A 25,259-nucleotide genomic window follows, 5' to 3' on the forward strand; every position below is an offset into this window, starting at 1 on the left:
AAAAGGGTGCACCAGTGTGGGGCTAGGTAGCAGGAAGCTCTGCACTGAAGTACCCTCATGCCCCAGGGAGCCCCATCACCATCTAGGCGTGTGTTGCTGCAGAATAAAAAACTCTGCTGCAGGATAGTACTTGTATTTACAAGTACTAACCTTCAGTGGAGTTAATTAGTTTCCTGCAGCCTAATAGCACTGCGTATGTACTGCATATGTAGATCCTGAGATGTTTACTGCAGTGCTAATTAGGCAACTCCACAGTAAATGTCTCATGTAGACATGCCCACTGAGAACAGGGTTGAGCCTGGTATCATTCCCTAATCCTTGGAGATTTTCTTCAGGGTCTTGAAGACATTTCAATGTCCTCTGCAATATTTCATTTTCTTCTGTGGTTATTTGTATATTTTGATCGTTTTAAAATTTTCCTAAAATAAGTCAGTTTTAAGTTAACTTCTAATGAGCTTTAATTTTAAACAGATGCCAAATATTTCTTGTCAGCCCCAGTACTATTTTATTGAAACTCCCTCTCCTTGATTGACATTTTCCTTGCTCCTTAACCTAATGAGTATTTCTTGGGCTTCCTTTTAATGTACTAAAATTGTGCCTGTATCTAAAATGCAGTGTATTCAATTCATCTGACTCATGCAGGAAAACTGCATTTGACAAAATATTAAAGAAGAAAATGGGAAATGTAAAAAAAGAAATCTGTTTGTCAAATGACCACCTGGCAGCTGCAGAGAATTAGAAATGGGAAGGATTGGTAAAGGCGTACCAACACAGGAAGGTATCTGTGGCAGCTACGACACATGGGGGGCAGTAGGGACTTTTGGATGCTACCCATGCCACAAAAGTACTTGTGTGGCTGCAGTGGCAGCAGGTTATTTTCTCGCACCCCTTCCCTAAGTTGGTACCTATGACAGCTGTCCCAGTTCCTCCACCCTAGTTATACTACTGAGGATTGATCATACTTCACAATGGATCTCTTGGAGAGATGCTGGAGTCAGTCACTTTGCAGATAAGTGTACAATTGTTCTGTAGAAACAATGGAAGATGTTCAAGACCAGTTGCTTGTAAAGAAAGCTTTTTGGTCCGATGGTGCTAGTAAAGAATCAGGAGCCAGGGCATCCTGAGTTGTCTTTTGGGACCAGCTTCCTGTGACATTCATTCGTTGTCTTAAGTTCTCCTGCTTTGGCGCTCCCATAAGATAGGAACAGCATCTGATCAATCTCATGAAGGTGCTGTGAGTTGTAAATGTTTGTAAGTCGTTCTGAGCATGAAAAGGGCTGCAAGAGGACTAGCTATTATTATCAGTGATCATGTTACATTCCTAGTCTTTGGACCAGATTATTTCCCTTAAACAAGGCAGCCATCACATGAAAGCTTCCCATCTCTTCTCCCCCCTCCCAAATTCCTATTTCTTGTGTTCTTCTGCTTCTTTCTTTAAACTAAATATTATAAAACAGTAATGAGTGTCCTGAAAGCAGTGGGTGATGTGATCAAATGGGCAACTGATGCTGTGTGTTTTCCATTACAAATGGCCCCAAATTGTCATTTAAATGCAAAGAAAATCATGAAGCAGCCAAACCTTTTTAAATCCTTTTATTTTCAAGTAATAATAATGACATTGTTTTAGCCATGAAATGAAAATTTTGTGTATCATTCACTTCAATGCTATTATGAGGATGATTTTATTTTTAAGAAATAAATAATAAATATTAGGATCTCCTGAGAATGCAGTCAGAACCCACAGAACCCAAGGTAGAACAGGGATGGAAGGCGAGGCAAGGGACATAGAAGTCTAGCTGCTAGTTCTTGTTGAGATTTCCCATGCCTCTGCTCAAAAGAAGAATGATAAACTAGTCTTCCTAGAGCAAATCCTATGTGCTTACATAGGGAAGTGCTCATGGGAGTCAAAAAGAGGTTGTCTAGGTAAGGAATGAGTAGTCACTGACTTAATATCTCAGGAATTGGTCTCTATGAATAATCTCTAACATGTAAAATACTGTGCTACAGTCTCATTAGGAAGCTTTGTTCAAGGCAGGTTTTCCATGACAGTGCTGAAAACATTAGAGCCCAAAATACACTAGCATTTGTATTTTGGCTAGCACTAGGCCTGTGCGAAGTGGCTTGTAATCGCTTTGGATTTGGATTTGGCCAATTCTGGGGACAGAGATTTGAGTCACTGATTCGAATCGCTGTTCTGAATCGATTCGGCTGAATCTGATTTGGAGATCTGGCTGCTGCTGCCCCAGCTCCCGGCACTTTGAAAAAAAAAAGCCCTGGCTCACCAGGTGCTGATGGGGGCAGGGGGGGAAGGCTGGGGTCCCCCATAGTCCCCTCCCCCCTCCTCCAGTCCTCGCCTCCCCCTACTTATCAGCTCTGAGTCTGGCTCTAGCACCCTGCTGCAGTTGGCAGGGACTGTCCGAATCATCGAAGCTCTCTGAATCTTTTCTGAAGATTCAGAGAGCTTCAAATAGATTCAGACCTTTTAATTGGTCCCCTGATTCAATTCAAATTTAGAGATTTAGCCACCGAATTGGGCCAAATTTCCTCCCAATTGAATCAGCACCTGAAGCTTCGCACAGCCCTAGCTAGCACCAGTATAGTTCCACCACTGTTGAAAAGAGGTTGTACCACCTTCTAATGGAACTGCAGCCTTAAAGCCTGACTCTTATTGAGCTGAAGGGCTGGTCAATATGTAATGATCACCATGGGATGATGGACATCTTTTCCAAAATTCTGAGCAAGTGAAATATATAAACCCCCATAGACAAGCCATGCCCAGCAGCTGCCGGCAAAATTTGTTCTTACAACCACTTTTAGGACCTTATGACTGTCCCAGGACTTTATGTTCAGTCTCACTGCACATAGAACTCTATTTTTCATGGCTCACCAAGTCCAGTAACCTTCTTCATATTCTGCTTCCTTTAAAGTACTATGACTGCAGATCAATTCCAAACAGGGAGGGGATGCAAGTCCCAAATTTAAAACCAAAGGCAATTTTAGTATTTCCTTTTCCACATTTAAGTCAAGAAAGTCTCCATAGGTTCAGGTAGAGGCAACACAATATCTGCAAGCTTTTTGAGGGAAGGGCAAACCCTTCTCTGCCTAATTTCTATTTTCTGTAGGGCTCCTTTCATAGCACCCAAAGCAGAGGCACAATGAAGGAGGCATGGTCCAAGGGAACTGTCTAGATTTGAAAAAGACATAAAGATAGGCACTCCTACATAGGCACTCACCTAAGGGCACACTTTGCAAATGAAAGTACAAATGGTTAAAAACAACACGTAATGTGTTCTGCTTTCTGGAAGCTGTTTTCCTGATGCTAACTGAATAGCCCCATTTTGCTGAGAAGGGAATTGGCACAAGCTGGAAGAATAAGCACTTTATTCCATTTTAACATAATTTCCAGTTTTCTCAATGTACAATACATTCAGCTAGCCTCCTCCCTCTCCCTTTTCCCATGCCCTCTCAAAACCCGGCCCTGACTGAGTAGAAATTTAACTGCTTCCACTGTTGTGCTTATGCCTTTAATTGCACTAGAATCATAGAAAAATAGGGTTAGAAGGGCATTTGGGAGGTCATCTCATTCAACCCTCTGCCTTGTTTTCCTAATCTACGGTTCTGTAGTTTTATCTGTCCACTGTAAAAACCTGTAGGTTCCTGCAGGCTGGAACAATCATTTTTAAGGGGAATGATTTGAAGGGTGTCACCAGGAAGCTCCATGTACTCAGAGAATTTTGCAACAGCCCAGAGCACACAATGTACCTTTTTGCAGCAGCCCTGAGTAAATTGCACTGAAAATAAATAAACAAATTGCTGCCATCCAAATGAAAACTCATTAGTGAGGCACCAGTCTTGAGGTATTACAACTCAGCAAAGCACCTACAGCTACAATGTGAGGCCTCAGAAAGCAGATGGAGGGAAAGAAGACAACACACAGGCTACTAAGAAAATGTTAAGACAGGGCAGCATATCACAATAGAGGAATCAGAAACTAGAGGCCTTTCTATATAGAGGAGACTATCTGGGTTCAGCTCTCCAGGAGCTACACAAAACAATAGCAAAAGGCCACTGTCCAAGTTATTGTTGGGCCAAGGTCCTATGAAATATTTATCAGTGAAAGTCAGCAGTTGAGAAGAAACCATGAACGGTTGCAGTGCAGTAATATCAAATAATCTGTATGCAGTGACAAGAAACCAGCACACAGATGACTCTGGACCACAACCATCAGTTGACCAGAGGGCAGATGCAGCAAAGACAATCACTGACAGAAAGGCCAGAACAGAAGAGAACTAAATTCTTTCCCTGGAGCAGCATGCCAAACAAGGAATGGCAGACTGGTTTAATGACCATCATATTTGAATGACTTTGAGACTTAGAAGGTAGCATATTGGACTGATGGTAAACGCCATATCCCCATAGAGGGTTAGCTATGTGCAGACAACCTCTGGCCCCAGATAATCAAAGATTATCACACGCTCAGCCATACAAATGTCTTTTTTTATCTTTTCTTTTTTAATTTGTTTTTGTTTGACTTATTAGAAGGAAAGATACAACTACCTGCAGGTTCTCTGTAGGTTGGACCAAGAGTTGTAGGGGAGATGATTTGGAGGAAGCTCCATATGCCTGGGGACACCAGAAAGCTCCATGTACTTGGGGAATTTCACAAGAGTTCAGAGCACACAGTGCACCTCATCCTTGCAAGCAATGGTACTGCATACAGTGTGCACTTAAAATAATACACATGTTAATGCAGTCCAAATGGAGTCCCTATATTATTGCACAGATATCTATGCATGAAACAAGAAGGGACCTCAGGAGGTCATCTGGTCCAACCCTCTGCCTTGTCAAGGTAGAATCATTCCTATCACTCATTCTATAATTTATCCACTGCCCTCTTTCTTAGGGTTTTTATGTAGCACCCATCACTATATTTTCTAAATACTTCGTTATCTAGAGTAAGCTCAGTTTAATTTGTAATGAACTTCTCCAAGGAATGGCTTATTCATTGTGCTTTGTAATTTGGTAGGCACATCTGTGAACTTCTGTCAATAATTGTAGGAAAAAAGTGGGGCATGTGACCCAAGATTGTACTTAGCAATCTAAGGGCAAAAAACATAAGTTCACATTGATATAATAAGGAAGAAATGTCTATGCTTTGCAGATGTCCTATTGGAAGGAGATGTAAAACTTCAACTTTAGTGCATGCACAGAAAAAAAGCAGAAAAGAACCTGAAATCTCACTTGATCAGAACAAGGAAGTTGCAGGATTCTTTTGGCAAAAGATGCAAAGTTGCCTTTGCATCCTTATGATGTTACATTCTGAATAATCCAGCTGGTGAAAGAGCATGCAGACAAGAGTGGCTTGTTGGCTCTGACTTTGTAGAAATTACAAACTCCTGTGTTCTATGTACAGTTGTAGTTAACTGTGGTTTGTGTAAAGGCAGAGGCAGGGTCCTGAGAGCAACCTAAGGCTCTGACTCATGCATATAAATAATAATATATACATTCATACATGCACACATTTCAGCACTAGGTGGTGGACAGTTTCAAGGGGAATTCAGTCTGCCCTATTTTCACTGGAGCCTGCCACTCAAATCCAGCCTTTCTGTCTTTCTCAGTCTTTAATGCAAGCCTCTTGTTTAACACCTGCCTCCATTCAATTTCTGTCACTGGAGCACTTGTCTGCATATTAGTAACTGTCCACCCATTTCTTTCCCCCAACAGTTTCTATTTCACAGTCTCCCATGGCAGCAGTGGAAGAGGACCTGTACCATGGAGGTACATGGAAGTGCTGGAGGTCCTGGGGATCCTGATAAGGATAAAATCCCAAGACTTCAGCTACACCTCCACTGCTAGAAGTTCTTTGTGCCCATCTGGCTGTTTCTCAGGCTCCTGCCTCTTCTGCTGTACCTCCATTCCACCATGTAGATCTTCCCTCACACACCATTTGTGGCAGTGTGGGTGAGTTCGATCAGGTGTGTGACTGCTTGCTGGTGCCATGGCTGCTGGCCTGTTCAGTCATTTTCCTGTAAGAGGTGGATTTCAGGAACCGGGGGTAGGAGTCCTTCTCCATTAAGGTGCGGGTTTTTGCCTGAGCTTCATCAAAGCAAGCAGAGGTAGCACCTGTCAAGTTTTTCCGAGTTAGCTCTCTGGTTTCATGGTCAATATTTACCTGTGAAGAAGGACAGGATACACAAGCATGTTAATTTGGTATATCAGCATTCCCAAATGGAGAAGGAAATGATTTTTACATATGTACTAATACATTTTATTATTATTTCTTTTAATTCTGGGACATCACTTGAAGTACAGAAGGTGTCTTTCAGAGAAACTGAATGCATCAGGGATGGGAATTAACTTATTTTCCCACTGTTTGATCAGGGGAAGTCTTTTGACATCACAAAGGTGTGCTAAGCCAATAAAGTACCTATTAATTTATTATAGGTGTCATAAAATGCAGAACCAAGTATAATTCTCACCTCTCTGGGTGCTTCATTTTGAATAAACTCTTCAAAGATCCTGTTCGCCTTGGATGCCAATTTAGATTTTGACCGGGTCTTTTTGTAGTCTTCACAAGCCAGCCAAAACTCCAGATTCTCCTCACTGAACTCTGTCTTCAGGAAGGTGTAGAATGCAGACAACCCATCTATGGAAGAGGAAGAGAATCAGATTGAGGGGTGGGAGAAAAGGAGGAAAGGCAACAGCTTTGGAAGACAAGGAAGCCTGCCAGATAGTGAAGTACATCCTGCTTATTAAGTGGTTTAGCACTGCTGAAAAGGTCTCTCTCTGGGAGTTTAGACCACGACATAAAAAAGGTTTCACTTTCATCTGGACAAATTCCAGCCTTCTAAGATCTTGTTAATTGGCTCCTGGGCTCCAATTAACCACTTTCCCACAGACAAGGATGGAAGGAATATGTAGCATGGTTTATATATTTGGCCTTTCTGTAATATTTCTTCTAAGTATATTCCCTGTGGCTTTGGAAATGCTAGCCAATTCTTCTTATGGACAGATCCTGCCCTCAACAAATATTTGAGTAGGTCTGAATTGGGGATCTTCTCTCTCCTTTTTCTTGGCTGAGATCTACAAAGAAAAAGCTACAAAAGACGTGCAGAAGTGTATGTGCAGCACTGGAACCCAAATTGGCAGGGAAGACATCCTGCTTGATTTTTGCTTGGTTTTTCAGGCAGTTTCTATCCCTTTAGCCTCCTCACTTCCAAATACTGCTCTTAGAAAGAGGAAGGATATGATTCCTAAATGTGTAGCTGGCTTCTGTTGTAACCTGTGAATGAGGGGATGCTACCTATTACCCTGAATCTAACCCCAAAAGTCAGTCATTTGTCTACTCTCCAGCTCACCAAGTGCATTTGCTCTACATGGTCTAATACAGCAGATACATACTCACTTTTACTCTTCAGCAGCTGGTCAAAAGATTGTTTCCATCCTAGTACCTCTTCTGAGGAGTATCTGGAAAGGAAAAGGAAAGGAAACCATACTTTATTTAAACAAATTCTAATACACGTCCACCCTGCTCAAATACTCAAGGATAAAGTTCCAGAACAGAGGCCACTGATTGTGGCACTCTGTAGAAAACTAAAGAGACCCAGTACTATCATTAGCTGTGGGCTCTTCTCTTTCCTTTCTCTCTTTCTTTCTCCCTGTCTCTCATTTTCCCAGATGACTTGCCAGATCTCAGTTCCATACTTTAGCTATGCCAGTTGTTCTTCTTCTATACAAAGTATACAGAAGAACCAACTCCAGTACAAGCTCAGCAGAACTCCTGCTAGCTTGGGCAAAGAGAGCTTTTCCCTTCAAGTAGGAAAGGAAAGCTCCTCCTTTTAGTAAGGACTACATTTTTCTGTGGGTCACAGAGAATACAGCAGCTGGTTTGGGACTCCAATAAATGGTCAAGCCCACACTGGTGTCTAGCTGAGGACTGACACAGCACACTCTGATCCTCATACCAGGGTTCCTGTTGCCCGGTATGGTTTTAGGACTAATGGAGTGGAGTAAGGAATATTGCCCCCAAGCATTATTTTTTTTAGGGGTGGGAGGCAAGTGGGTTGAGGTCTGTGAGTTCTCTGGATGTATTGACCTTCCTCCCACAGATGAAGAGGAGGGTGTGGACATGATCCCATCCCAGGGCAGTCCTTTGGGACCTGTACAACTCCTTCATGTTCCCATGCTCTGCTGCTCTCTCTTTCTTAAACCCATCCAGTTACAGTTGGGAGTGATTTAATTGGCTTACCTCATATTGGTGCCCCACAGAGGCTTGCTGGAGCTCAGCTCATGTCCCAGCTCTGTTTTATGAAGCAGGAGCCTTAAGCGAGTCTTGAATTCTTTGGCTCTGAAAGACAGAAGAGAAGCTGCAAATTGAACCAATACAAAAAGGAAACACTGGCCACTAGGTGGCAGAGGTGTGTGCTCATCAAACAAAGGCCAGAGGTTTGGACAAACTCCCTAGCATGACTACAGTATCCTGAAAGAGAGCTACCTCTTGCTTTATGCCTGGATGGAGTTAAGGACACACCAGGTGACTGAGGCTGTTGCCATTCCCTTGACCCCAGTGGGGTCACAGCCCTTATAGCTTATAGACATCATTTTTTCCCAATGTCATCTCTAGCGGTAGCTATTGCATTCCTATTTGTAAATTCAATCTCTCAAAAAACTTTTCTCCCACTTCTACAGCTCTATCCCAGCATCCATCAAAAGCCTTTCCAGACATATGGGGAGTTCATGCATATTTCTATATGTTTCTCATGTATCACACACAAATACCTCATGGATATATTGAGGTTTTTGCCATCTCATGTGGAGCAGAGAGGCAACCATTTGCCAAACCTAGACATCTTTCTACCCCTCTAGCATTCTCTCTCATGGTGTCTCTTGAATAGTGTACTAGCCCATCTCTGCTCCTTGACCCTCTTATCCTTACAGTTGTTTTCCTTCTGATCTGAAGTATTGGGAAATACAGACATCACTTTCTGCTTAGCAGCAGCATAGAAAAATCTCTCTGATGTGGGGTTGCGGCAACACTAACTGAGATAGTTTCATACCATCACATTCCTGTGACAGTATACATAACTCCATACCACTCTGTCTCTAAATGCAAAGAGAGTTCCCTGCTATTGTGCCTGCACAGTTGTACAGACAGCTCTGTGACCCATCATCCCTGTGACACTACACACAGAGCCCCATGTCACAATCCCTCTGCAATGCTATTGAACCATCTCAATACCAATGTGTTTCTGCGACAGTTTTGACGCAGCTGCCTGCTGCAGAATTCCTGCGATAGCGCAGAGACAACTGCCTACTACAGCATCTCTGAGACACTAGAGGCACCTCCCTGCCAGTGCAGTCTTCATTCTGCAACACTACAGAGATCTCAGTGCTGGATTGTCTTTTCTCTCTCTAGGAGAAGATGTACAGATCAAGTGGTATTTGTATACTGATACAGCTGCTTGAAGAATTGTCATGAACACAAGCAGTTAATTGTCACATAAGTCTCCCAACATCTCCCAGGACATTGCATCCACATTTAAAGGAAAAAATCAGCATGTCATTTTACATTTTCAAAGAAACAGCCCTTCTACTGTCACGCCAAAGGTAGTTGGTTTAGGAAGATAATAGCAAGAAGAAGCTTGTACATTACAAAAATACAAGAACAGCCCTACCCCTTCATATGCCCCCCTTTATATTTCACCTCTTCATTCCCCTCCTCTTTGGTATATCATGATAACAAAATTATTTTCATTGAACCATTCTTAGTTCTGTTTTAAATACAGTTTAAGCCCTGGCTTTACAAACACAGTCACTTTCAGCACAAACCCTAGCGTTTCTTTTCCACATACAAGAGTCTCAAGTGTCCCAGTGTTAAGAGTGTCTTACCTTTCAAAGCAAGTGAAGGGAAGTGCAGCTAAACCGCGACACATGCTGAAAAGTGGCAGCTGGCAACAGGTTTAGTCCTTATCACTGGAATAGATAGCAACAAGCAGCTGTAGCAGCACCTGGTACTGTAGCCCTGTGCTATAGTCTGGAAACTCAGCATAGGGGCTGTGCTTTATATTGCAGGGGAAGTGGGAGGGAGGAGAGGGGGTTAGCCAAACAATTCCAGCCTGTAGCCAACCAAAAGCTGTTCTGCCAGGAATAGGAAAGTGTAATGGTTTAGGTAAGTTGCTTTTGTGTTCGTTAAAAGGGGGATGATGGAGAGAGGCTGAGCTGTCCAGGAACAACAGAGTCACAATCAGATCCCACATAAGAGGAAAAGCAGACTAATACACACCTGTGAACTATGCCTGCCATGTCCACATTAGAAGCATTTTGGCTGCCCCTATACTCACTGGCCTTAAGTGAGAGGGATATGCAGTTAGGGCAGTAGGAAAAACAGGTCTTTTTTCTTCAAATAAAACAGCCCATTTGATAAATGGTAAAAGAAGGGTGTAGCAGTTAATCAGTTTAGTACTGATGGCTGAAGACCTCTTAAGTCCTGTCTACACTACAGCTGGAGGCATATTACGAGGATACCACAAAAAACACTTTTATCATCATGGTTTAAAGAAGGGTCACCTTCACCAGCAAGTTCTAGCAACTTTGCACCACACTAGCAATGCTAAGCAACCACAAACCTAGTTAACATATCTTATCTTCAGAGCAGGGCAAAGCAACTGAAGCATACTAAATGGCTCAGAATTTCTCATATGTTGAAGCTAGGGAAAAGGTAGCATGCAAATGTTTCATCCGTGCATGCAAATGTTACTGCAGATCAGTGGCATAACACAGCAGCTTGGTACCTAGAGCAGCAATGGTGTCAGTGGCACCTCCAGGGTACTGGTGCCAGTAGTGTGGCCAGTGGGCAGGGTGGCAGCTGTCATTTTTCTGCTTCCTCCGTAAGTCAGCAACTAGGGTGGCTATCCTAGTCACTCCAGTTTAGTTATACTACTGCTGTAGGTCTGAGCTGTGAAAATATTCATACAGTATCTGGCCTCATCTGTATTGTAAGACTATAGGGTTGGAAGGCCGGGTATAGTGTAATGAGATCCTATGACACAGATTATTTAGTTTGTGGCCTACATGGGGCCAGTCACAGCCTTTTTGACTATGCTCTGCACGTAATGATATGCTATGCATGTAGTAATGTAGGAGAGAAGAAGAAAAGTGCAGAAGGAGGGAGAGAAAAAATAACCAGGGGCACTGACAGAAGTGACATTTATCATGCAATCAGCCCCTGAAAGCACACTGCAGCTATGCCATGACATAGGTGGATGGGTGCAGAGCATTTCAAAAGTGGCCGGTTGCATGACATTAACTCTCATCTAATGAGAGATCAGATGAAGGCACTCCAAAGTGGAGCAGGAACTCCTGTTCCCTAGGGTCAGTTGGTCAGTGTGATTGGGACTGGACAGATGCGTGGGTGGATTGGAGCCCTCACCTCACAGCTGTCCCCAGCACACTCCTCCTCCAGCTCAGGTCCAGTAACCTCCAGCCCGCAGCTCCCTCCCCTCTTTCTCCCCCCTCCATTCCTGCAGACAGCTCTGGAGCTGGGAGGGGAGCAGTGGGGCTAGGGGAGATAGGCTGCAGGCAGGATCCTCTGCTGGATTGACTCCTAAGTGGAGTTCAATCTCTTCCTCCCCAACCTAACAGATGCTTTATGTGAAGTGCCATGAGTTAGAGTGGGGACCTGCATGCCTGTCAGCACCCCAGGGCAAAGGTATGATGGTGATGGATGGACACAGTATAAACATCTGGATAGAAGAGAGTGGAGGTTGACAGAAATAACAGAATAAGAAGAGAAAGAGAGAATGGAGCTGGAGAGAAACATAAAAAAACCAATGAAAGAGAAGAGAATGAGGGAAGAAGGAAAGTGAAAAGGTTCGAACAAAGGTCTTATCATGCTGACTAACTTGCCATTACAAGGAAGCATACTGTATCCTTACAGAATTAGAGCATAGTCTGGCGCTTGCATCTGTAGATAGGGCTAAAATATGTCTAAACAGTGTTGCTGAACTATAGGACACAATCCAGCAAGAATTCGACAAAAGAGAACAGGAGGGAAGCATGAAGTTCTTTTTTTTTTTTTCATATTTCAGAGGCCTCCTATCTATGAGCTGAGGCTTCTGGAAAGTTCCTATTTTAGCACAGCGTCATTCTTTCCAAGGCCAGGCCAGTTGCTCAGCTGAAACAGCTGCATACGTAATGCAGCAGTGTCTAACAAAGGAGTGGCTCGAAAGCAGCATCATCATGCCACTGTACCATCCTATAAATTATATTGTGCTTCAGCCTGCGGTGCCAGGGACAGTGAAATGGAGAGAGATAGTAAGGGAAGTAAGAAATAAATGCAGGGGAGCTGTAGACAACAATCAGTGGGAGAGAGATAAATAGCAGCAATTAGATAGCTAAGATGCAATTGTCATATCAGATGAGATCAAAGGTCCCTATAGTCCAGCATTCTGCCTCCAGCAGTGATTATAACCAATTCTGCACAGGCAGGTATAAAACTCCATGGTGGACAATTCTGACAGCCAGACAGATTTGTAAGCAGGGTGTACGGCTCTCAACTGTAGAAAAGCATCTCTTTCTGTGAGTAACACCTGCTCCCTCTACTGCTATAGTTAACAGCAGTTTCCCAACATGAACTCTTTGTGGTCCCAGGTTTTCCTGGCATTCTATGGAAAAGAGAGCTGATACTATCATAGATCCAGTGTCTCATGTTCTTTCAGATACACATTTGATTCACATGGGATGTAACACAAATTTGCATCCCTCAATTCCTTTCTCCCGAGTTACACCCTCTTAACCCCTCTGCTGCTATCATTCCAACAGGCAATGTGGACAATTTTCCATTAATTGAAATTGTCGTTCTCTCTTCTTGCCCTCTGGATGCATCTACCACTATAGCCATGTACATGAAACTGCCTGAGTTCTGGCTTCTGTGGCAGAGACAATGCAGTGTGCTGGAGATTTCAGTCTTACCTTGTGCAGCAAATGCTGCACAAGGTCTCATATCAGCACATACATCTTCCTAGCTAACTATCGGCATGGACAAACATTTTCTTTCCCAAGAGAAACTCTTATAGGAGTGATTTAACCTTGGTTGTTCCCAGGTTGTTTTTTTTCTCCTGGAGTGGCCATTTGTACCATGGAGTAAACAGCCTGAACATCCATACCCTCATGGCTTCTCTTGGGAGAGCAGTGACTCTCCCAGAAGAAACTGAATTTCTGTATGAGGCCTTTGTCTTCCTCTCCAGAAGTAGAAAGTTATATAATAAGAGGCCAGATTTACCGATAGACTTTGGATTGCTTTTTTTGTCTGTTAAACCAGGTTTATGGCAGCTTTGTATTGCTGGAGCAGCAGGAAGCATCCAGAACATACCAGTGAATGATGCCTATGATATTTATAATGGAACCCATATTTTCTCCAACTGTGTTTTACAGTGGCACTGGAAAACGGTTGAGATACTAGACACTGTGATCAGTCTCTTGCAAGGTGGGAAGGACACATAGGAAGGCTTAGAGCTCTTTCCTTCTTTCATTCCTAGCAGGGCTGTAGACATTCTGAAAAAAAAAGCATAGATTTACAGCAAACCTCATATAATTAACCCTGCCTGAGTACTTTTAAGAACATCTCTGTAGTGCCAGAACACAAATGTATTATCATCACAACACCCCTGTGAGGGATGAAATTACTATTGTTCCAGTTTTACACCTGAGGGAATAAGGCAGTTACTTGCTCTGGGTCAGCCAGAGGAATGCAATAAAGACAAGGAGTAACCACAGATCTGAGCTTTAGCACAGCACTTGCATCATGGACCAGGCTTTTTCTCCTAATGCATCTTTCTACTTTTCTGTAAAGCAGGGGTTCTCAATCCCCGCCCGGTTCTCAATCCCTAGTCAGCTACCCATCCGCAGCACGGTTGGCTGCCAGACCAGAAGTGGCTGCAAACCAGCAAACCATGGCCCCCCAGAGCTGGGTGGAAAGGCTGCGGCTCCTTTTACAGGGCCTGCGGCAGTGCAGGGTTTGGCCCACTTCCCACCTGGTGGTAAGAGTATCCTTACCTATCTTTTGGTTGGAAATTCTAGCCACGGTTGGCTGCAACTGCTGGGCTGTGGTTTGCCAGGCTGCAGCCACTTCCAGGCCGCGGCATACAAACTTTGAGAAACCCTGCTCTAAAGCAAACTAGATTTGATTTGATTAGATTAGGTTCTAAAGCAATGGCTCAGGACCCACAGGTCACATACAGCCCAATCAGCACACTGCTGCAGCACTTGTAACATCCTGTTAAAACATTTTTAAATGGACACACAGGAAACAAGTCACGTGGGTGCACCCCACATAACACATTGAGAGCTGTAAGTGTGGCCCACTGTAGCAAATAGGTTGAGAACCACTGTTCTAAAGTAAACTAAATTAAGGCTTTTCTGATCAGTGTGTTCTTTAGATATAGATACATATTTAGAGCTAGAGAGGATACATGTTTGTGAATTCTTTGTACCTTAGAACTGGGAGTTGAGGTGTGATGATTTTTGTGATTTTCCACTCACATATAGATTTAGCCCTAGGCCTCAGAAAACAGAAGGGAAGTGGGAGTGTGTGAGGCTGTAACATTGCATTTACCTGGCTATGTGTGATGAAAAGCTGGCTGTCTGTTTGCCTTTTTGTACCCTCTTTTTTTAATTTAGGTTTGATAAAAGATATATATATTATTTAAATCAGATTTCTGATTCATCTAGGGACTGAAGTTAGGGTTCAGTCCTGTGGTAGATCCAGAGGATGTGCAACAGAGTGCAAGAAACTGGCAGAGGCATCACAAATATTAGTACCTGGTCTCTGACTGCTGAGAACATCATGATGTCTCTCATTAGAATTAAGTTTCAGGTACCATCCTAATACTACTGCTGGATACAACTCATGAGCAAAGTGCTAATCAATTAGTAAATAAGCAGGATACCTGGGAGCTGGTAGTGCTGGTCTTGTATAATCCACAGCCAAAATCTTTTTCAAGTTCCCAAACAGTTCCTTTATTCAAAGTCCTTCTTAGTAAAGGACAGTCAAACAAATAAAAAACATGACTGTTTCCCTTCAGACTAACAAATGAGACAGTGCTTCTTCCCCTTCCAGCATTCAAGACTTTCCAGCTTCAACAAGCTCCTCTTACCTTCCTTGCTCACTTTCAGCTAGTGCCTTTTGAATGCTCCCAGCCAGAGATCTACCCAATAGCCTGTTCCCTTCTGCCTGGACCTCAGAATCAAGCAGGTCTAGCTGCCCCTTCTGCCTTCTTAAAGGGACTTGATATATTGTTACAACACTCTCCACTGTTTTCTAACCTGGGGAGGGCAACCTGCAGCTCATATGCAACCAGTGGCACAGGCAGCTTCTGTGTGTGGCCCATGGCAGACTGAGGAGGGAACAGGCAGCATAGTAGCAAATATGGCACAAAGTAAAAAGCAGATCCACAGATTGGGCAAAAGATGGGGATCACAGTGGCACTCAGGGAATGTGCAGGGCTAATTTGTGACACGCCTGCCAAAAAGGTTGGCCTCCACTGAACTAACCTATTAAAATGTCAGAATTAAAAAGAATTTGTGAATAAGCTGTAGAAGGGCTTAATAAATTAGGGAATTGCTTATGCAAATGCTCATAGTTATAGCATATGCCCTGGGCAGCAAGAAGTTACACAAGACACAGAGTAAGATATTTTCTGTAGTTGAAAATCTGCATGTTTCAATGGTTATAACAATTGTTGCACCTTTCATTAGAAAAAAACTAAAGTGAATATGGAAAAGATGATTAAAATTGAAGATGTAAATCAAGACTTTCCAGTTGGTAATTTCAATTGTGATGTAAATGACTGATTGAAGCTGCCTTGATTTAAATTAATCTACTGTGTCAGTGTGTTCCACACCAATTAACCAACAAGAAGAAATAGGAGATTGAAAAAAAAAATCACCTGCCGTCAGGCTGTTATGTTCCTTCTCTTTAGTAATCTTCATGTTCCTATTTCCTTCCTACCCTTCTGCTCACACAAATAATGAGAAAACATCCAGCTTCCTCTGGGAGGAACTGCCACTGCCCACACAAAGTGCAGCCTCTGGGCACAACTTGCCTCAGGCTCTGCTGGGAACACTACTTTTGTGTCAGCACGTCTGGGTGCAACATTTCAGTGAGGACCTGCCTGTGTTTTTCCATGGCTGCCTTTTGGAGTATCTTAGTAACTGCTTTCCTGGGATAGTCCTTTCTATATATGTTTGTGTGCATGTTTGCTTATACATATGCAACGGTATGTGCATGTGTTCACGCCTGTACCTGTATGCCTCTGCTTGTGTGTTGAGTGATTCATTAGTGTTCATGTTTTAAGGCATGTGGAATCTTACATATGTATTTCTTAGTATGCCTTGGAATTTGTTACTGATTCTATTTTGATGGCTAGGTACCTGGGTTTGTACAGAAGTACACAGATTTTTTGTACAGGGATTGTTCGCATCTTGTTTAATCCACATCAGGTTCATGAATTAAGAACAAGCCACTGCTCTTCTCCATCTGATAGGTAAGCAGCATATTCTGAAATAGAAGACTCCAAAAACAGCTGGAGCACCTCAGCAGTCCTACACAGCTGTTTGCTTCAGCTATATTTATCCCAGGATAGTTTACAAACCTTCATCTTTACAGGAGGTTAAGGAACCTAACCGTGAAGAATCTGGGCTGTATTATATTAATTGCATTGACTGAGTCTCTGCGTGTGGGTTTATGTGCATCTCAGGGACTAAGCCTCTGACTTGTAGGCTCTGCTCTGCATAACTGCAGAGTTCTGCCAGGAGTTGATTTTTAAAATGCTTTTTTAACTGGAAGGGTGATTTCTCTCTTTTAAACTTTGAGGTGTTTGGTTTGTGTGATGTTGTGGCAAAATGGAATAACCATGGCTGGATTCTTTTGTACATGTTTGTATGCTCATTTAGTACCTTCTGCCAGCCTCCTCTCCATTTGTAGTAGTCTCCTTAATGGATTACAAAACCACCAGTGCTGGGAGAGGCTGGGCAGGCCTTGGTTGGGAGGTCATGTTTGGTATCTGTGGCGCGGTAGACAATTCAGCATAACAGGTACCATGCTGGGAGCCGATAAGCTGCTATAGAAACAGGCACTTAAAAATAACTATGCTAAATTAACATAATATTTTGATTATGACAAGAGAGAGGGAAGGAGAGGTCCCTTCTGTGCTCCCCATTGCATCTTCCTTCATTCTTCTTGAATTGCAATTTTTAAATCTCCTTCAGGCTCTCTCCATTGCCTTTAATTGTGGGGGAGGAAGTAGGAGCTCTTTTTGACAGCTATCACCCGCTCCTCTGCGGTATCTCTCTGTTTACAGTGGGTGTTTCCTTTCTGTCAGAGGGAGACAAGGCGATTTCCAAAATAGCTCTGCATCAGTGAATGCAGCCAGCCAGCTCTGCCCCTGGTGAAATGGAGGGAAGGGGACAGTGGTGATCAGCATCCCATGGGAAATTTCCACTAAGGTATTGGACTTCAGAGCTGCCATTCTGGTTCAGATATTAAAATGGGAACTGCCTACCAGCAATTGCCCCACTCCCTCATCTTTCCAAGGAATTAATAGACAAAGATTGAAGTAAAAAAAATTCTTTTGGCCTGAAACAGCTCAGTGCTCCAGTAGCATGAAAGTCTATCTTGCTGCCTTGTGCCTCACTGAGTTCTGATATACCTCACAATCCATACCCTTACAGATCCAGCTCAAAGGAGAAATCCACAGTGGATTTGTTGATGCTTACTACCATTGCTTTGGCCCTGACACCCAGATCCCATCCACAGCTCAGCTCTGGCCTTCTGTGTGTAAGGATAGGAAATCTCTACAATCCCCCGTTGCCCAGGGGAATGCACAAGCCTGGGGGCTGTAGCAGGGGGACTGCATGTGCCTGCGATGTCCTTAACTCAGTGGGTACATCTACACAAGACACTTTACTGGTCATGAGATTAATTTAACATGCAATAAAGCATCACCACCTACACAAATGTTGGATTTACTGTGTGGTTTGCTAATACCAAAAATACAGGTACTAGATTAACTACTGTGCAGTAGTTAGACTAACTACTGTGCAGGAGCAATTTACTCCCAGTCAGCTTAGGCAGCAGGGGGCCACAAGGAGCAGGAGAGGGGGAGCGGGGAGCTCCAGTGCAGAGCTCAGGATCACAGCCCAGCTTGGAGTGTTGCATCTGCCACCAATCCCAACACTGCTTGTGCCCACCATGGCTCCCTCCAATCCCAGCACTGCTCAGCTCCCAGCTCCACTCCCCCAGGCATGGGCAGGGAGTGGGAGTCAAGTGAGGCATATGCTGTCTAGGCAGTGGCAGGGCTGAGGGGATGGGGAAGCTCTCTGTCCCCAGCTCAGTGCTCTGGGAACAGGCAACACCCTTGTCCTCTCAGCAGGCAAAGCGAGGAGAGAATTCAGGGCATTGCTGCCACTCAGCAACAGGGCATTGCCCCAAGCCAGCACTACCAAGCCAGGCTGCAATCCTGACCTCCATGAGGCTAGGAGCTGTCCTTCTCTCCCCGGAGCCCAGGCCTGACCCCCAGACTCCCTGCCAGCCCGGGGCTTGCACTGAGGGTTCCTGGAGCTCCCACTGGACAGAGGAGGGCAGGAGGGCAGAAGCAGCCCTGGACTCAGCTGTTCCCGGTGGAAGCAAATTTGTTCCTAACTCAGACACACATCTAGACATTCCTGGGTGCAGTTTACTGTGCCTTATTTTAATGCACAGTAACCTTAAGGCTCAGTAATTGTACATGTAGGGCACCTATAGACGAGTGTTGAGGCTGCCCCAATGCACTCAAATTCCAGTGCATTGATTAATCTAGTCTGCTGGAGCTTGGCAATTACCACACTTCAGCAGCACTGCTGTGTCTCATGTATCAGTGGTCCTGCATTTAAAAATGGCAGCGGAGGCACTTGAACTAAAGGTCATCAAGTGAGCCTCCACTGCCATTTTTAAACACAGGGATGCTGATACATGAGACACTCTAATTAAAGCACTGCTTTAATTTTACCCACCCCTGGAGCATGTGTAAAAGTGCCCATAGATGCATCCAGTAGTGCTTAAGCTTCTGACCCCAAGAGCAGGGTCATTCTGTAGGCCAGATCCTGCATGGGGTGGGTGCACAGGGTCAGTCCACAGGTGTGATCTGGAACACTGGCCCGGCCCCATGCACCAGATCTAGCCACAGAGGAACCTGACAGAATCCAGCACACTGGATGGTGTCATCTCTTCTGCAGGGCTTCCCTACAGGTCTGGAAATTAAGTGGTTGGGGATTGCTAACAGTGTTAATTGCCACAGGCCAAAGGTTGAGTAGCACTGCCTTAACTCATCCCATCCTCCAAGAACATGCCTTTCCCATAGGCAGCTGTTTTACCAGCACACTAAGACCCAGGCTTATGAGTGCTATGGATCTGGGTGCTTACTTATACCTGAGGGACATGTCTACATGAGACACTTTACTGTGAAGCAGACTAATTTTCTGTGCAGTGAAGTGTCACTGTTTACACACGTGCAGCTATTAGAGTACATGAAACTAACTCCATAGCAGGATAGTCTGGTAAAATACAAATATAATCCTGCTGCAGAGTTTTTTACTGTGCAGCAGCACACATTTAGATGCTGACCTGGTAGCAAATTGCTCCCAGTCAGCCCAGATAGCTGTGGGCCAAAACTCCTGCTTAGCTTAGTCCCAAGCACTGGAGTACAGGGGGCAAACTGTCCCCAGCTCTGGAGGCAGTTCCAGGCAACACAGAGCTCAGAGCTAAGCCCCAAACTCCAGGGGGTAGGGGGTGAGATGCCCCAGAGCCAAGGACAGCCCTACCACCCCAGAATGCAGGCCTGCCGCCAGTGCCCCATGCCAGCCCGGGGCTACCCCACAGTGCCCTCTGCCAGTCAGAGGCTGTCACCTGGGTAGGTGTGGTGAGAGATAAATCAGTGGGTGGGACTTAGAACAGTAACCATTTAAGTCATAGTGGTGAATTATGCTATAAGTGAATTAACATGTGTTTACAGAAAGTACTGGAAGGGAGCAAGATCAATATTGGTGAAGTGGGACAGGCCAAAAGGTAATTTAGCAAGTGCATAAGTGGTACAACAAAGATGAAGAAAAAATATTTGAAATATTAACAAGATGGAGAGAAAAAAGGAGAAGGAGAAGTAAAAAGGGTTTAGGACAGCATTGAGCACATCTGAACCATTTAATAGCAGAGTGGAATCTAGGAAGTCCTCTTGATAGACCAGAACAAAAGCAGTCATTCACTATATGTGTAGCACTGTCAACTGTAAACAGATACACAGAAGATTGTTTTTCATTCCCTGGGTGTATTGTTTGCTACTTCCTTCACTACCCCACACCTGAAATAATTGAACTTGCCCTAGAGGTGGTGTGGCACTTAAAAGCCAGGCACGTGATGAGGAAGGAGTTACTTACAGAAAGCATGTCTTGTTCTTATCCTACTTGCGACAATAGAACAGTGTGGTGCCAGGGAGATGGTCCATAAATCCAGAGTGGTCTTTTGCTGAAGAGCCAGTGGTGACGTTCTTATGATATACCTTTGAAAGGTTGCAGCAGTGGTCACTCTTGGATTTTGTTAAGGAAGTTTTTAATTGCTATATGATGTCTGATGTCAGGATGCAGACTATGAGAGAAAACTGGTATCTACTCAATGTTAGTTGGTCTTATTGGCAGCACTGCTACATTCTCATTTTGTGCCTTGTGAGATTCTCCAGGGGACTCCAAAGCATCAGACAGAAGACTGAATCTGGCCAGTCCAGATCCCAGTTGCAGTTCACTGATTCTGCACTTTTTATTTTCTGTCTGTGTCAGCCACAAAGCATTCAGGTCTGGTGGCCTGTAACAAAGTCTGTTGCATCTTCTCAAGTGTGGACTCCTTCCTTGCCAGCAGGTTGACAATAAGAGACTATAAGTTCTTAGTGGTAAGAAAAAGGATCAGGATATGAAAAAGATGCTTAATTGTGCAAATTGGGTCAAATGGAGGATAGGAAAAAGGAAGGTGAGAGCAAAGCTGTGTATGAAGGTGAGAACAAGAAGATTAAATGTGTTGTGGAAGGAGAGGGAAGACCATTCAATCATTACTGCTTGTTGCTCAGTCTGGACTATTTTAAGCAGGCAGATTTATTCACCAGGGGGCTCAACACTCATTTCCCAGGATGCCACCTCTGCTGGTTTCTATTAATTAGCAATAAATAATAAATGTGAAGGTAATACCACAGCTTATACCACAGCTTTATATAGTACTTTACCAAGGTCAAAAGAAGCAGAGCCACTGTCCCCAAGAGCTTCCTCTACAAAATCTAAGAAACATGAAACACGAAGATAGGCCAACAACTGGGCAGGGGAAAGGAAGAGCATGAGAAGAAACACTTGCAGTGCAGGTCTTAGTATGCAGCCAGTGACTGTTACAAGGTTTGGTCACTTTAACATATAAATTTATGCAAGACAAAGGGGTAAGCATGGATAGTGCTGGAAGTTAAAGCAAGGTGAAAGGAGATGGTCAAAGGAGAGAATGGAGACATTTTGCACCCAGAATTGCAATGTAGCCCTGGGAACAAGCAGGTTTGTGAGAGAAAAGACTAAAGCAAAAGTGAGAGGCAGTGGCAGAGTCATTACCACACCCACTTACTTGTGACTCTACTTTTTCTTGTTCCTGGCTCTCCTGCTAGCAGGGACCCCTTTCATTAATCTTTTCATTCACATCAGTCTTCACCAGAAGTTTTGCCTTTCAGCAGTTGTATTTGTGCCATAGACCATCAGAGCACAGTTTGTGTAACTCAGATTAATGATGAGTTCTGCTGCTACATGGACACAAAATGGGTATCACTGCTCTGACTAGGGGACCCCATACAATGTTACCTGTGGCTGCCGTGTCTTAATGGACATAGCAGTTAGTGTCATACCCATTCTGCTTCTCAGTGTGCTTTCACTGACCTGTCTCATATAACATTGCAGGGTATGCTGGAAGCCATTGTATACCAATGATCCTAGGAACACAAGGCTCAAACTCCACAGACCTCATGGCTGCATAGGATTTGATGAAAACAGGAGCTGGCTTGCAGGAATCACTTGGCATTTTTTCATGGGTGGATCCAGGATTACTAAAGAAGTGTGCAGCAGACTACCCTTCAAATCATGCAGTGTAGGGGTGAGGTATGGCTGGAACACTGGAGAGTCAGGGAGTGGGTGCATGAAGGAGGGAGGAAGGAGTAACTCTGTGCACTTCTCTGTACCTAGATCAGCTAGGGACAGTGTGGTATCAGCAGAAGTGGGGAGTGTCCACACCACTCCAACCCCCTTAGATCTGCCTCTGAATCTGGGCATCTGGAGCTGCGATCTCATAGAAATAGTTTCTGGAGAAGGAGCTCACAGCTTTTCCTTGGCATCGTAGTACTCAGTATAAGCAACAGCTCCTACCAGTGCTCACTTTGCATCTGGCAAGCCTGCTGTTCAGAGCAAGCTGGAGTTCATGAGAGCTGGCTTTTGGCATAGAGCTCAGAGTGAGTAGGAGTCAGTCCTTGTACAGTACATAGAAAAGGGAGGTACATGCTGGAGCTAAGTCTTAGCAGAATGCCAGAGGGATTAGGAGTTTCACCGAGGGCTCAGATGTGATATTTTTTACTCCCTGGTTTTTGAAGTACAATATTTTTTAAATAAGCATTTTTTCACTAGAAAAGGAGACTCTAAAGGAAGTAACTAGCTCATCATTAATCAAAGAAATCGGCCTTGTTCTATTCTGTAAGACTCTCATGGTATTTCTTTGGCCTGTTTTCTTTCTTTCCCTAGATCTGACCAGCTCTGATCATCCTCATGAAAGTTAGACCTTTTTTCATACAGTTTGGGGCTCTGCTCCTAGATATGCATATGCTCTGTTCTTTTTTGATAGCTACTGAGTGGGAACGCTCCTTCTGCCAAACCCAGATTCAAGCCACTTTATGGGTCATTTAACTGGTTCAAAGCAAAAGAGAGCATGCCATAGTTGCATGCAGCAGAAAGAAATTGCTGCTTTGGAAATTTGTAGCAGTGCGGAAGGAGATTATTTAAATAAAAAATTAGAATTACAAATGAGCTCTTCAAAGGACAGCTGTTCCTGTTGCTGCTTGATCTCTCTCTGTACAGTATCTGAGCATAGAGAGCTCATGGCAGGTATTTTTAATCTGCTAACTTCATTCCAAAGAGCTGCTTTTGAAAGTCACGAACAGCACAAAAATAAAGACAATGGCTAAGTGTTTCATCTCAGGAGAGACAGAACAATATTAATGGTCAGATTCTCTTTTTGGATGCATATGCATTAGAGGCAATTATTTGGTTCAGTGATGGATTTTGAGAGAAGAGACAGGAAATCAGGGAAAAATAAGAGAAGAGAATTAGGAAATAAATTAGCAAGTACAAATGAATAGTGACCAAGCAGGTTCACTGTGATGATTCCAAACACAAACTGAAGCTCAGCCCTTTAAAAAAACTGAGTGCTCTCTCCAGCAGCAAAAGGGCTTGGTAAAGCAAGTCAGATTAGCTGGATGTGCAGGTGACCCAGAGAAGGAACAGCAAAAAACACTGGACAGGGGTCAATAAAACCAAATGAGGTCTGGGTTAGAGGAGGGCTGGATGTTGATTCCCACAGGCCAGTTAGTGTCTCAAAGCTTTTCATGTTTGACAAGTCAGATCTTCCTCCTTTTCCTTCCAGCTGTGAGCCCACACGGGAGAAACAAATGTCACTTGATGTTGCATTTTCCCCACCATAGTAATTTTCATGGTGGCACAAATGCTGAGCAAATGAATGTCACTATTTATATCAGGAGCAAGCAATTATTTCGGGCGGAGGGCTGCTTCACAAGGTTTGGTGAGCTGTCGAGAGCCACATGGGTAGCCTTGCCTCTTGACAGGTGCCCCTCCCACTGCCATCATCTTGGGACTGGAAGTCCCACCCCTAAACCCTGACCTTTGCCACCAGAAGTCTCTCCCCTTGCCCCCAGAAACACTCCTTTTGGGAGGGAGGGTTGCCATCTTAGAACCAGAAAAAAACAAATCATACACTAAAAGTCAAACATCTACTATAACATACTTTAATTTTATTACAAAATATATTTTTGTCCTGATTTGTGTTTGTGTACTGTATATGGAGGTGATTGCATAATAACTCAAAAATAAATTCCTAGTCTTTTATATTGTGTGTGAGGGAGTGTGGCTGTGTGTGGGGGGCATAGGGTATGTTGGGGGATTGTGTGGCATTTGTGGGGTGTGGGTGTGTGGCTCTGAAATGCACTGTCTGCTCCTGCAGTCAACACAGGCAACAATTGGTGGGGGAGAGGGTGTCTGTGTGTGTGGTTTGTGGGGTGTGAGGGAGGGTGCGAGGACCACCACACACACTCCCCCATGACAGCAGGTGGGGGCACTGGAACCTGGCTCTGGCCAGCGCTGAACATCTCAATGAGGAGCACAGCCCCCACCAGGCTGTTTGTTTCCCCAGCCCTACCTGCACTCACAGGGCACAGGAAGCAAGCCCCAGGCCCTACCCACTAGGCCAGACAACCTAGACACTGGAGTCAGCTGCTTTCCCCACCCCAGCCCACTCCAGTACCTGGGGCTTACTTCCTGTGCCCCCCAAGTACAGGGAGCACTGAGAAAACAAATGGCCCGGCAGGGGCTCCACTCCTCGCAGTGCTGGCATGAGCCAGGAGCCAGGCACCAGTGTAAAGCAGAGCATCCCCCCCGCCCCCCACCACTACTGCTGCTCCCACTGCCTGCCACGGCTGTGCACCACGGGGGAGTGTGGAAGGGCTCCCCAAACCTCTTCCCCCTCACACCTACACCCTGCCCAGCTGAGCTCCATGCTGCCCCCAACCCCTGAGTGAGGGCTTCGCACTGTAGTCACCTCCAGCCCCAACCCCATGCTTTGTGCTCCCGCCCTGCTGCAGCCCCATCCCTGCCCCCAGCATCCCTACCTGCCGCCTGGAGGGAGTGGGACACCAGGGAAGCCTGCAGCAGCTGCCCTGCCCCATGCTAGTGGGGACCACTCTTCCTCCATGAGAGTGGGAGCAAGACATAATAGGATATGTTGGGGGTGGGCGTAGGTGCCTTGCTCCCACCTTTGTGGGTGGAAGGGCTAAGCAGGGCACAATTTGCTGGGGGGCCCTGCAGGTTGGATGAAAGCACCTGGTGGGCTGGGTGTGCCCTGCAGACTGTATTTTGCACAGCCCCGATCTACATCATTC

The 25,259-nt window shown here is 44.6% G+C and overlaps 1 protein-coding gene across 1 annotated transcript; it reads right to left on the reverse strand.

Moving 5' to 3' along the window:
• Positions 1-1,623: 1,623 nt before the first annotated feature.
• Positions 1,624-10,020, reverse strand: RGS16 (regulator of G protein signaling 16). The gene is made up of 5 exons (XM_090049112.1): positions 9,889-10,020; positions 8,249-8,347; positions 7,406-7,467; positions 6,480-6,646; positions 1,624-6,172 (listed from the first exon to the last, which is right to left on the reverse strand). Exons 1-5 carry the CDS (start codon positions 9,930-9,932, stop codon positions 5,972-5,974), a joined length of 573 nt encoding a protein of 190 aa, XP_089905238.1. The 5' UTR covers positions 9,933-10,020; the 3' UTR covers positions 1,624-5,971.
• Positions 10,021-25,259: the final 15,239 nt, after the last annotated feature.

This window comes from Crocodylus siamensis, chromosome 5 (assembly GCF_052110815.1).
Source record: "Crocodylus siamensis isolate JL-2025a chromosome 5, ASM5211081v1, whole genome shotgun sequence".
Lineage (NCBI taxonomy): Eukaryota > Metazoa > Chordata > Crocodylia > Crocodylidae > Crocodylus > Crocodylus siamensis.

Excerpts from the sequence above, each read along its gene's own strand:
- RGS16 (XM_090049112.1), bottom strand. The coding sequence starts at position 9,932 with ATGTGTCGCGGTTTAGCTGCACTTCCCTTCACTTGCTTTGAAAG. Across the intron at positions 7,468-8,248 it reads CTGTGGGGCACCAATATGAG|ATACTCCTCAGAAGAGGTAC; the intron begins GTAAGCCAATTA and ends TTTCCTTTCCAG. Across the intron at positions 6,173-6,479 it reads AAAATGAAGCACCCAGAGAG|GTAAATATTGACCATGAAAC; the intron begins GTGAGAATTATA and ends CCTTCTTCACAG.